The sequence below is a fragment of the Agelaius tricolor genome, unplaced genomic scaffold (genome assembly GCF_023055355.1).
Source record: "Agelaius tricolor isolate 1412-34295 unplaced genomic scaffold, bAgeTri1.0.p SCAF_11, whole genome shotgun sequence".
In the NCBI taxonomy this organism is placed as follows: Eukaryota; Metazoa; Chordata; class Aves; order Passeriformes; family Icteridae; genus Agelaius; species Agelaius tricolor.
The window spans coordinates 20635068-20648026 of NW_027269271.1; the positions used below are offsets into that span (position 1 = coordinate 20635068).

Consider the following 12959-nt stretch of genomic DNA (forward strand, 5'->3'; position numbering starts at 1 on the left):
CAAAGCTATAAGGAGAAAAATTACTTGGATGATTCAAAAAACTAGTTCATAGCCAGGAGAGTCCTGATTCTGTACTTGTTTTTTCACAGGCCTCCAGAACTAGCATCAAAGTATGCCAATTTCTCTGAGGGAATGTGCAAGCCAGGCTATGCATCAGCGCTCATGACTGTCATCTTCCCAAAGTAAGTAATCACTGTGGGAGTTTTTCCCCACTTCCCCCAACAAGTTCTCATCCTTCAAGGTGGGTGATAGGCAGAGTTTGTCTTGAAAAGTGTCATTGCTCTGTCACTTGATTGGTTCATGGAGAGACCAGTGTTGAAATTCTGGACAGTTTGAGTGGTCAGTGGCAATGGCTTAGTTGACTTCAGTCTGACGAGGACTTTGTTCAAAGAGTAGAGACTCCTGGGTGTTGAGTAATAAAACAAATTATGTTGTCAGTGCATGATACAAATGTGTGGTCAGGCTCACTGCTAGCACCAGGTGATGCAATGCTTAGGGAGCTTTGGCTATGATTAAATTATCTGGAGTAGATAGTAAAGTGTGATGTTCTGTTGTGGTTGATTTTGTGGTTTGTTTTTTTTTTTTCTTGGGAGAACAGGGTAAAGCATCTCTCAGGTGCCTGGAGTTTATAGAATTGCTGGGAGACAGTTCAGAAGATAGATTGGCAGGAACATTAATCTGTTGAGGCTCAAGCATTTCAGTTTGGTGCATTGAATGGAAAATTTGACCAAACAGATAGACCATTGTACAAGCTTCTTGTTCACGTGGAAGAGATGCTCTAGTGCAATGATCTCTTTGGCAAAAGTGATTGTGGACTTCTTAACATAACTGGCACTTTTCCAAAAGAGATATTTTATTTCTTTTGAGGAAGGAATTTCCATGACCTGTGCATCTAAAGGTTAGGTTGAGTGATCATGGCCTTCAAGCCAAGCCTGAAACTGGTGGTATCTTCTGTCTTTGTTTTTGTTGACAAGCATGGTGACTGGAAGCTTTTTTAAAATAAAAAAATACATCTGACATTGCCTTGTAACCAGTAGATACTGCAGACATGCCTTAAAAACAAAACAAAACACCAAAGTTCTCCATCACCAGTGTAAACCAAACAATTATCAGTATTATCTTCTGTGAGAATTTTGGAACTCTGGGTAGAGTATAAATACTAGAACTGAAAGTGAGTGCTTTTAAATCTGTGTTTGTGTACATACTAAATGTAAATAGTAGAGAGCAGAATGAACTCATTATTACAAAACTATTAATCTTATTTTAATTTTTAAAATATTTTGGCTTTGAGAGGGAGCTTTTTAGCCTCCTAGAATCTGAAGTGATATTTATTCTCTCCCTCAGCAGCTGCTAGGAGATCTCTGTTCAGTCACCTCCCAGTAACTGACTGCATTGAACTAATTCCATGCAAAGAGGTACAAACATGTCTCTAGTCGAAGCAAGTGTTCATACATTGAAAAATTGTATTCACAATTTTAAGGACAGCAACTCACCAGGTATTTATGTTCAGGTGCTTGTTTAGCATGGACCCTAAAACTTAACTAATGTTGACATTTTTTCCTGTGATGTCTTTGATTTCTTTACAAATTCAATTCAGTGTCGGACATTTAGTTATTTTACCCAGTTCTGCTGTAAGGATGGCTGACCAGTAGTTCTGAAAGAAAAATCAAGCTGCACTTAAAATTCCTTCTCCTCTGCAACTTTCCTTGTACTCAGAGAACTATGACAGTTAATATTACCAAGCCAGGTATTCAATATATTTAGAACTCTTAAAGCCAAACTATCATGTCTGTTCATTTAAAGATTGGAGCTGCATGATTTGTTTTATTCTAGCTTCTGTTTTCAGTTGATTGTGTCATTAGAAAACCATCATCTCTATGACTGACGTTTTTTAGGCGTGGTCTTTGTGGTAAAATGTGTGTTTTTGTTGGGTGTTTTTAATATTTGGATAAAGTTGGTTTGGCTGTTTTCAAGCATGAATTAAATGAATAAATGTTTTCCCATTTTAAGGCTCCTGACGTTTTAGTGCAATTTTAAATGTGAATAGGCAAAATATGGTGGAAATAGTTGAAATAGAATAAATGTTTCTCAGAGGATGTAGCTGTTCTTGATGCTTTTTTACTGTTAAAAATGAGAATTCAGACTTTAGCAAGCATAAGCAAGTGCTGGATGGATTAAAGGGCAATGGCCTGAGAAATACCAAAATGTGGTTGATGGTTAAGAAAGACTAAGCATTTGTTTGTTTGTTTGCTTTAATCAAGTCCTCAGTTGATCAGTTCTCATTCTAGCAGTGCTTTATCCCTTCATCAATAATGCTATCTGGAAAAAATCCTAGGTTGTGAGTATTAAATAAAGGGTCAGTTATTTCTAAAGAACAATCTGGATTGCCTGATTTAAATGGCCACAGTCCAACAAAATATATATTAATATATCCAACATGAAATAAAACATCTGGGAGGACCAAATACAGATTTTACCTTCAAGATAGAAAAAAATCCTCTATCTTGGAAACAGGCAGAGAAATCTTCATGTCATCTTAACAAAATACCATTTCCTAAGTGCTATTTCATATGTGCAAAAAAGAAGTTGAGAATTTTGTGTGAAACACTGACTTAAAATTAAAATACAAAACCTCACAATCCAAGATTTCTAGGCTACTGTGTCCAGTTTCAATGGTAAAGTGTGAGAAGGGAGAGGAAATAAGAGATGGAAGAAAAGCCACAAAAATGAACAACGACTTGCTTAAACAGTAAAATAAACAAGACTCCTAGAAATAAGTCATCTTTCTGAAGCAGAAGTTGTATCCAAATGAGGAGAATAGGAAAGAGCATTAACTTTGGCAAGTTAAATATAAACCATAATGAGGTAGAGCAAAAAAAATGTTGAGGAACAACTTTGTAGAGACTTTAAAAAAATAATAAAGCTTTTTGTCTAACTGTCAAAGGCAGAAAGCCTGTCAGAGATCCCGATGAGCTGATAGAGGTTCCTAATATTACATGTGAGCTGAGGGAAGGTAAAGCTGGTGCAGAGAAGTTATTTGCATTGCTATTCACTGCAGAACAGTTCCCATGTGGACCCTTCATTTCCAGGGGACAGGCTGGGGGAATGTGACAGAAGCTTGACGTTTTGGAGTGAATTCCAAGACAAAGAATTGCTAGGAAAAGTTCTCACTTTGTGAGGAACTCGGTGTTGATGTTGCCGAGTTACACACGGTTGTGTGTAATCATTGCTTAAATTGGCCTTAGAATGGAGGAATGAAAAGCAGTAAACGTGCTGGGCTTTTCAAGAAGGGTCTGGGGGGTTCTTTGGGAAAGTGGAAGCTAAGAGCAAGCCTGGTTTCTGTATCAGGCTCCTCTTAGAACCTAAAATTAAAGAATAGCATTAGTATTTGTTCACAGATAGAGAGGAGACAAGTTGTCTTCTGCAGCAGGAGCTTCTGCCCTGTAAATCTGCTTGTTGTGTTTCAATGACTGGATCAGCATTTGATAAAGGTAATTTAACATCTGGATTTCTTTGAAAAACCCATAATACACACATACAAAAAAACCCCAGGCAAACAAACCCCTGCCCAAAAAACTAAAACCAACCAAATATTTGCTGTTGGAAAGATTTTTCGGCAAGTTAAACTGGTGTAATGCTGTACTGATTAGATAGTGACTAGGTAAATAGTGACAACTGTATGGAAAAGATAAGAAGATTGGACAATACAGGGATGTTACTCCTGGAGTCTTCTGGAAGAAAGTGTGCTGGGATCTGTGGTGTTCTAAGTGCTCATAAACTACCTGGAATGGAGGATGAATAATGAAGCACCATTTTTCCAGGTAGTAAGACCAAAAGCTGACTGTGAGCAATGTCAGAGGGATCTCACAGTGGTAAGTGATGGGGCAAGAAAATGGCAGCCCAAATTCAGTTCTGATAGAGATAAGATAGTGTTTGTGGAGAAGACTCATCTGATAGTTTGTGGTATGTGGTGGACTTAGTTGTGCCTTAGTTATACTCTGTGAAGCAGAGCAAGTAGAGGGTGTTCAAAAGCCTGTATAACATAGTGAGGGATGTGGTTTGACAAGATTTGGAGATATTAAATGCAAATATTGTGCTCCAGGTTTAAAATAAATAAAGGTAAGTGCTATTTCTTGTTATTTCCAGTTACATTTTTCTGCAAATGGCTCCATAGTGGGCAAAAGATTTTTAAAAAATAAAATATACCCTGAAGTATATTTTATATACTTAAAGTACAGAACTCTCTAAGTTACATCCTAAATGGATGTTGAGGGCAGCATGTGGCTTGATGTAGTCCCTCTTTCTTAGGCTTTTTACTGGAGTGTTGTCCCATGGACTCAGACATCAGGTGTTGGACAAAATGGATGGCTGGTCTAATCCCTTGTGCCCATGCCTTTCTTTTCTGGGTTTTTCAATGATAGCAGAGTGACATAGCTTCAGAAAAACATGCTGTAATCTGAGTCACAACCGTGGCTCCACACCAAGAGAAGTGGGTGCATGATCCCAGAACTGCATCTCAGTGTAAGGTCTGGTCAGCTGGGCTGCTGCTCACTGTAAATGAAGGAGCTATCTAATTTCTCACTTTCCAGGACAATAAGATTCTGCCTCTTGCAAATCTCTCAACAGCAGATAATGACTCAAAGTGCCTGAAGTGAAGTTACTGGTTTCAGAATGATACAAAGGAAATGGCAAGTGTGTTTGTTAGAATGGCATCAGTAGGTCGGTGAATTAGACTACTATGTTCAGTGAATTAAACTATTTTAGTTGGTCTGAGGTCACCTACAAGTCTGGAGTTAATGCTTTGACCTTTTTGAAGAAGGCACTAACTTGTATTTGCAGTGGTAACACTGCAGTCTCCTGCGTGTCTGGCCTTGCTGTGGAAACGATGCTGCCTGTGTACAGCTCTTTCTATGCCCTATTCTTTATCAAATGAGAAAAGAGATCTCTGCCCACAGTTTGTGGCTGACATGCCAGCCTGGGACAGTTCAGCTACTCAATACTCAGCTGCAATTTTCCAACCACAAGCTCTTGTAATTTGGCAGCTAATACTAAAAATTAGAGGAGGCGGTAAATAGAGAGGGAATGTCTGCAGCCTGCAGACTTGTGTATCTGTGTGTGGTAGGGGAACATGGCAAAGAATTATTTAAAGAGTATCTGAAAGTATTTCAGAGTAAGGGAGAAAGGAGAAGTTCAATACACAACAAATCTGTTGGTGTTGTGACCAAAACAGTGAATTTATGATTTGTGATTCAGATACATAAAACTTTTTTTGCACCAAGGATAAGATTGTAAGCATTTTCTAGTCAATTGGTGCTAAGAAATAGCCTTATATGAATCACAAACCTTTTAAAGTCACTTCAGATATAAAATCAGTCTGGTTGGTTTGATTATTCTGGTTTGAATTTCTGTTGATTAGCAATTGGTATTTTCTTTACAGTCGTATTTTTCCCCCTCTTATTTTTCAATACTGTAGCCTGCTCGTCACTCAGACAATAAACAGCTCTCCTGTAAAGTCTTCTGGGTTTATATTTTCATGCTGAATTGCTTCTTTGTACATAAAGTTTAAAAATTTTAAAGCTTTCATATCAGCAGAGAGTGCATGACACAGATTTATGCCAGCCACAGAAATTTCAGTGGCTTTCTCTGAAGTCATTCTTCTGTGGGTTTTTTTTTGATGTTTAGTTCCCCCTTGATTTTGTAGGTCACAGACTCCTGTGCCTTTCTCCACTTCCACAGGCTGGGGGAGTATAGATAGGGCAGCACCAGAAGGCCTTTCTTCAGAGTGTAGACTCCTGTCTCCTTCACATCAGAGCTTGGTAAAAATTTATTTGCCATTTCTTTCTTACAGATATGGTTTTGCAGTTTTTATGCTTTAGGGAAAAAACCCATTCTTATATGCAAATGGGGGATAGGGACTTTGGGTGGAACTGGAGCTTCAGCAAGGGCTTTAGTAGGAGTCAGGATAATTTAAAAATATGGTCCCCTGATCCTAAGTATTTCCACATTCATTTCCATATCTCCTTTCAGGAAGCTGTGCTTCTTATAACAAGCACACAATAGCATCTGTCCATCCCACACATTTCTGCTTTGTTGTTTAGATATTCAGGAAAAAATATTCCATAAAGAGAATTTTTTAACCCTCTGCTTGGAATTGACTTTCTGCATGTCTGACTGTCTCCATGCCTCATGAATTACTGCCATACCCAGCATGGGCTTGTACTGAAGTGACAGGACATGAGCTCAGTGCTTCGGGGCTGTCAGTGCAGGTGATGGTGATGGCTGCTTCCTCTGTGATTAACTATTTAAGGAGACCAGAGGAAGGCGAAGGATGGCAGCTTCATGTGGCTCCTGAGAGCTCCTGAAGAAATAGGCTGGATAATTAATGTGCCACTGAGGATTGCTACAGGGATTCAAAACTGTTGCCTGACTGTAGTGTGGTGCATCTGCTGCATAGCTTGGGGTCTTCTCAGGTGCAGTGGACAGTATCTCAATATTTTAGAATATCTAAAATTATATATATGCTGAATTAGCTATTGTAGTTATTGATAGTAGGGTTTTTTTTACTTCTAAGTTTAAATATAATGTGCATCTCATTTTGAAATACGCTGAGGTGGTTCATTTTGTTAATGTGAGCTGTGAAAGCAGCTCGTGTTCAACAAAGAGTACAGACATCTCAAGACTTCCACTGAAGTCAGGATCCCTGTGTCCCAGACACTGCTGTGAGAGTTTTCTGCTTTCCTTCAAAACAGGATTGATGCTGTTCTGGGAATGGGGAGTACTCAAATCCCTGTCCCTTCTTTAAACCTCTTGTTCTGTGCCTCTGTATTCATTTAGGAATAGTATGTGATGGTGACAGAGATGGTTTCAGAGCTCACAGTTACATTTGGAGTCCCAGTAACTACTGTAATCACAGCTCTGGAAGGAAATTCCTAGGTGCCAGTGCCCAAAAGGGTGTTTAGGGAAGCTGAAATCTTCATCACACCTCCCACCTGTCACCACATCAAAGACTAAGAAAATATCATTGTTGCATTATTGAGGTTTGAATTTGAAGGGACAAGTTAATGCAGGTGTATTTTCTGATAGGCAGTACTGAACATCATCAATTTCCTTCACTTTCTTGGTTAACTGTGGCTAAAAGAGTTCAAGACTCACAGAAGGGGAAAGGAAGGATGAAAGAGAAGTTGTTGGTGCCCTGGTCACTTGAGCTGCCAGGGTTTTCCATTTCTCCAAGCTCCAGGCTGTTAAAAGCCTGCCCGTGCCATGCCAGGGGATTGAAGCCCGCTGCTGCTCACCCTTACCTCCTGTCACCTCCTTGTTCTGTGTTTTGTAAATCCCAGGCTAAACAAACATGCAAACCAAAACACACACCCTCTCAAATCACTTCTGGTGTCTGGGTAGCACCTCCCCACGCAGAGCTCTGTGGCTTTTCCAGTAACACATCTTCCCATGCAGTCAGCTGCTGTTCCACTGTCACTGCTGGCAAAGGCAATATTTTGCACTATCCTACCTTTCTTTCCTTGTGAATTTTATGAAGTGGTGCCTTTTTTTCTCCTTTATATGTTGGTTCTGGAAAAATTTTCTCAGCTTTTTCACCTCTGCAGTTAGTGTGTCAGGTATTCTATATAATTTGAAAGCAGTTACTAAGAGGATGATTTTAAAAATATGTATTAGTGTTGATTTTGAGTGACAATTGGGGTCAGAGTATACAGCAGGTAAAATTCCCATGTTTGTTTTATGGTCATGGACTTACTTAAGATATTTAAATCTCTCATACTTTGGCCTAAAGGTGACAGGTATGTTATCTCACTAAATATTTTTGCAGAGGCTGGCTCTAGTGAATATACAGCACAGTCTGCTAAGAGATGTTTGCTTTCAATGTTCAAACTAGGCTTGTTGTCTGAGCTCTTGGTGCTATTTATAGCTGGGCCAATTGGATTGCCCTTTACAGCACCCTGACTGCTTCAGTCCCTTGCACCTGCCTTGTCTGTAGGAGGAAGCTGGGATTAAGGAGCAGCTTTTGTTAACTCATGTCCAGAGTGTTGCAAACCTCTGGTACTGAAATGGTGGTAACTAAAGCTTTGTTTAAAGTGTGGTCATATAACTTAATTTCTCTGTGGCAGAATCCCTTCATTCATTTTTTATTGTAGAGAACAGTGCTTGGGAACATAATTCCAGAGAGGAGCAGATGAATCCTGACACATAACTTCACTGCTAGCTCTGGAATTCATGCACTGATTGACCAGCTGGAGCTCAAAATACTTTGTACTTCAAAACAAAATTCAATGGCAGCAGCTCATTGCCTCACTACTGGTGATGTGCATGCTGCTGCAGTCAGGTTGAAGTAGACTTGGCATAATGTAAGAGTAGATATAAAAAAAAAAAAAAGAGGAAGAAAAGGAAAAGGCTCTGGTTTTGTTTCTGCATCCCCACTGTTTGCCTAAGGAGCTCGTGCTGCTCCATCACCTGAGTGAGCAGAGCTGCCTGTGCACAGTGCAATGAACTGGGAAAGTGAAGTAATCCTTAGAACTGAACATGAGTTTTCCCTCCCCCATCCATCTACTCATTTAGTGCAAGATTATTTTTAATCCAGACCAGTTCACTGATTCAGTTTATGAAATTTCCATATCATTATACAAACCCTGCCAAGGTTGCAGCCTGAGAATTGAAGAGCTGAGGTGATGGCACTGCAAAAGCTCTGTCAGCCAGCCTGGGCACCAGGACAGGGGTGTGGGGAGCTGATGCTCAGGAGGCAGAAGTGTGGTTTCACCTTCAGTTCATGTAGGTTGTTCTTTCTATCCCATGTTGAATTTTTAACCTTTAACCAAATATGTATAGTAATACATGCAATTCCCATGTGCTGATCATGACAGTAGATTCTGTATCAGAGCATTTTTGGTGCTAATATCTTTCATGTTTGACCTCTCTCAAGAGTCTAAAATGAAGTATGTGAATCCAGGTGACTTGGAGGCTTTGTGACTGAAAAGTATGTCTTCAGAGTCTATTTCGTGACTTTGGAACTAAGTGAGACTATAAAATGAAAGCTGGAACATGGACACAGGGACTTTACTGAGTATGTGCCTTTCTGGCTTCAAAAGTGATGCAGAGCATATGTGTTCTTGCTTTAATATGAGTACCCTGCATCATATGTTAGGGTGGGAACAGGACAGGTTTGGTTGTTTTGAAGGTGGCTTTTTTTGCTTGTTTTTGTTTTGAGGAATACTGAAGTTATTTTAAATTGTGGACTGTTAACAAAAAAAAAAAAAGGGGAGAGCTTTGAAATGTACAAATAAATAACCATATTTGCGTGAGCATGTAAGATTGTAATAGAAGCAATAAACTTAATTAGTGCTACCAAATGAGCATATTTTATTATGCATGTGTGTTTGGGCTCTGTTGCTGTGGCCCATCTGCTCTTAAAGCTATACGAGTAAGAATGTTTGACTTCCAGGAAAATCTTGAAAATCTTGCAGGAAAGATTGCTTAAGGTTCTAAATCCATCTGAATGAAGGAAAATATCAGTGAGCATGGAATGCAAGAAGTGAAAAATATCAGTGAGCTTGAAGGTTAATCTGTAATATCACTGTGATTTTGATATACAAGTCTTACCTTCTTTTCTCTTCCTCACATTCCTATAAGAAAATGTTTTTATCTCTTTTGATTAAAACTCCGACTCTGCCTTTCAGAAGGTTCATACTTATTGGTTCAGGCCACCATCTCCCCAGAGCCCAAACAAGTTCCTTGGTATCTTTGAGAATCTGTATGTCACTGGTGATTTCCTCTTGCTGTAGAAAAGTGTACAGCTTCCCTCAAAGTTTTCTGAATTGTATTCAAGAGTGAATAATTGTTCCTACTGAACTCCCTACTGGTGGCTTTCATCACATTTCCTATCTTTGGGTAGATTTCAAGTCAAATTATTTTCCTCTTCTATCTTTCCCTCTCCTCTATTACTGCTCACTTTGTTCTATTATTGAAACATTTCAGGAGTGTCAGTGCATGCAAATGCTGTCACTGAGCCAGTGTACTTTGGCTAAGAATATGGATGAAAAGGCAGCCTGATAATTTATGCAAGATTATTAGACCAAATTAGAAACAGTCTGGGGAACCCTCCAACTCTACATTAGGCAAACGAAGGTAAAAACTGAAAAGATTATAAATTCTCTTTGTAGCAATTTGAAAAGTCACTTGAGAGCATTGTTCAGATAATGTTGTAGAAACTCTGGCACCACCACAGAGAGAACAGCAAAAGCACCTTTGGCAACTATTTTCTTGGTACCTTTACTACAATTCTGAGCTAAGTCCATAAATGATTTGCTAAATACTATCAAAGCAGTGCTGTAACTGTTGCAGTAGTGGCAGGGATCACAATAACTTGGTGAAGTTCCTGTAGTTTCCCAAGTTTGCCCAACCCAAACCACTGGTAATGCTGGAAACCAGGGCAAGGGTATTGCCACACACTGCAGTGAGATAGCAGATTTCACTTCTATTGCACACTGTGGGTTCTTATTATTCTGCTTCTGTCTTGCTAAATTCTGGAGATTCATGCATTCAGTAAAAGTTGTTTCCTTTTTGTGTAATCTGCTGTACATTTAAGAATTATCACATCCTTTTTCTCCTGAAGCACTTTGAGTTACTTGCACAGGAACTTCCTTTGTGCAAGTCAGGGCTGTAGCTTACTCCAGTGTCCAGCTTGAAAACCAGAAAAACTGTGTCCAGCTTTCTTGAGAAGTGTTTAATTGTGATTCTTCTGAAAATCATTGCATCTGCCGTGCTAACTTGCTCTTCTTTCAAGCATAAATAACTTATGTAAACTTCAGGATTATGCAAGTTTCAAGTAACATGCCTTGTACAGTTCTTGGAAAAGAGAAGATTTGAGGTTTATATGGTTTCCCCTTTCTAAACTGATATTTGTGTCACACCAATTTTAGCATGTTTCTTATCTGTTTATCAGCTGTGCCAGCCTAGGTTCATGTTCACACAGGTGATATCAGTATGATGAAGAGATTGCTCAGAAGTTAGTTAATTTATCTTGGAATGATATCAGTATGATAAAGAGATTGCTCAGAAGTTAGTTAATTTATCTTGGAATGAAACAGATCAAAATATGTGTGACATTCTGAGGAATCTTGGAACACCTGAAACCAGAAGAATATATAACTCTGCCATTGCACAAAACCACAGTGATTTTACTCCTGGATGAAAAGGTCTGTGCGTCTGATTTACTTTGGGCTTGCCTCTGTTAGTAAGAGTCAATCTCTGGTACTTTTAATGGAAGGTGATGCTCTGTTAGCCACCAGAAGTGTTTGTTTCTGGGCTTGGATATTTTTTTCCTTTTTTTTTTTTAAGCTGTTTGTGACACAGTGAGTTTCCCTGTCCCTGAAGCCATCCCTGGGCTCCATGATGTGCTGTCCTGGGCTGGCCTGCAGCATCAGCAAGTCCATAGGATGGCAGCTGTTGTGGCGGGAGAGTCTTGCCTCCAGTTTGGAAAGAAAACACCAGCTTTGGAATAGCCTCAGGGATGTTCAAAGCCACACCAGCTGCTCCACCAGGCAATGAATTAGGGATGAGTAGCACAGCATATCTCTGTCCTGGGAGCTGTGTTTATGTTTTAACAATTTGTTTGTAAATGTGTAACCTCATGCACGGATACAGTATACAGCTCCAGGCAGTCTTAGTGTAACCTGTGGCAAAACAAGCAGCTTCTTAGAGCCAGTGGTGGCCAGCTTTTTTTGCTTTTGATTTGTTTCTTAAACAGTGTCTGTGGGGTTTAGGCATCTGCAGAGGAAGATGCTGGTCCCAAGGGTCTGATTAAACAGGCCAGCTCTCAGTCTGCTGTTGCTGACTTATTCCTGCTGCTCTGGGAACGTCTGAGAAAGGATGTCCAGAATTTGAAGGAGGCAAAATATGCTTACAGGTTCTGGTTTAAGGAAAGAAAACTAAAATAAAGAAACCACAACATTTCTCTGGTTTTTTTCCCTTGTTGGGGATTTTTGTCAGTACATGTACCAGGCATTTCTTCTCCTTAAGGCAGATCTGATCTCCTGGGTAATAATGACTATTTATGGAACAACAGGATACCAAACAGTTTATAAACACTAGGCTTGTTTACTTTTGCTCTGTGACTGCTCATTTCACATAGGGGTTTCCTCATGTGTCAAGGGTGAAGAAACTTGTCTGAGTAGACACATCTGTAAAGAAGTAGTTGGTCTTGCTCTGCCATAGTAACCTGGTGGAAAATCTGTCCTGCTCAGCTAAAAATTCCACCTGTGCTCAGTAAGGAAGGTATTTTAGCAGGAAAGTGGTCATCATGTATTTTCTAAAAGAAAAGAAGGAACTGTTCTGCTTCATTCTTCCAGCTCTGGCACCTGCTGCTAATGGAGGGTGTGGGTTTGAAGAGCTGATCTCTGTCTCTTCTCTGGGAAGCAAATTGTTCATTCTTCAGTACTGCATTACTAGGATTTGGGACAGCTGGAGGACTCCTAAACCATGTCCAGACAGGATATTTAAAAAACCAAGGCTAATAGTTTGGGTGGGTTTTTTCTCTTTATATTAACAGGACTTAATTTCCAGTCTTTTGCCATCTTTTGTGGGTTGTTGGAGAGAAAACATGGAGGGGAAACAGCACTTCATTCTGTGAAATTAGCTGCCAGACACCACACCCTCTCTGAGGATATGGGAATGATGATGGTTCCAGGCCATCCAGGAGAAAGAGGAGAGAAATCCTGTGAAACAAACCATGTCTGGAGTTCTCTGAGCTACAGAATAATTCATGTAGAAATGCAGAGCTGTGGGAGATGTTCAGTGCTGACTGATGCACCCTGTCTCCATCTAAATGGTGGCTGTGAGATGATGAACTGCTGAGATGTTTTGACAGATGCCAGTCAGAGGGATGCTTTTGACAGGTTTTTTGTAATGATTAACATCACTTGAAGCAGTTGTTTGGGTTTCTGCATGTTTGTTTT

At 39.7% G+C, this 12959-nt stretch overlaps 1 protein-coding gene across 9 annotated transcripts in view; it reads left to right on the forward strand.

Moving 5' to 3' along the window:
- ST3GAL3 (ST3 beta-galactoside alpha-2,3-sialyltransferase 3) overlaps positions 1-12959 on the forward strand; it is a 172739-nt gene that overhangs the window by 66897 nt on the left and 92883 nt on the right. For all 9 annotated transcript variants that reach the window (XM_071436548.1, XM_071436554.1, XM_071436545.1 and 6 more), the window contains one exon: positions 90-182. In XM_071436548.1, coding sequence (XP_071292649.1) covers positions 90-182 — 93 coding nt within the window. The remainder of the gene's footprint in view (positions 1-89; positions 183-12959) is intronic.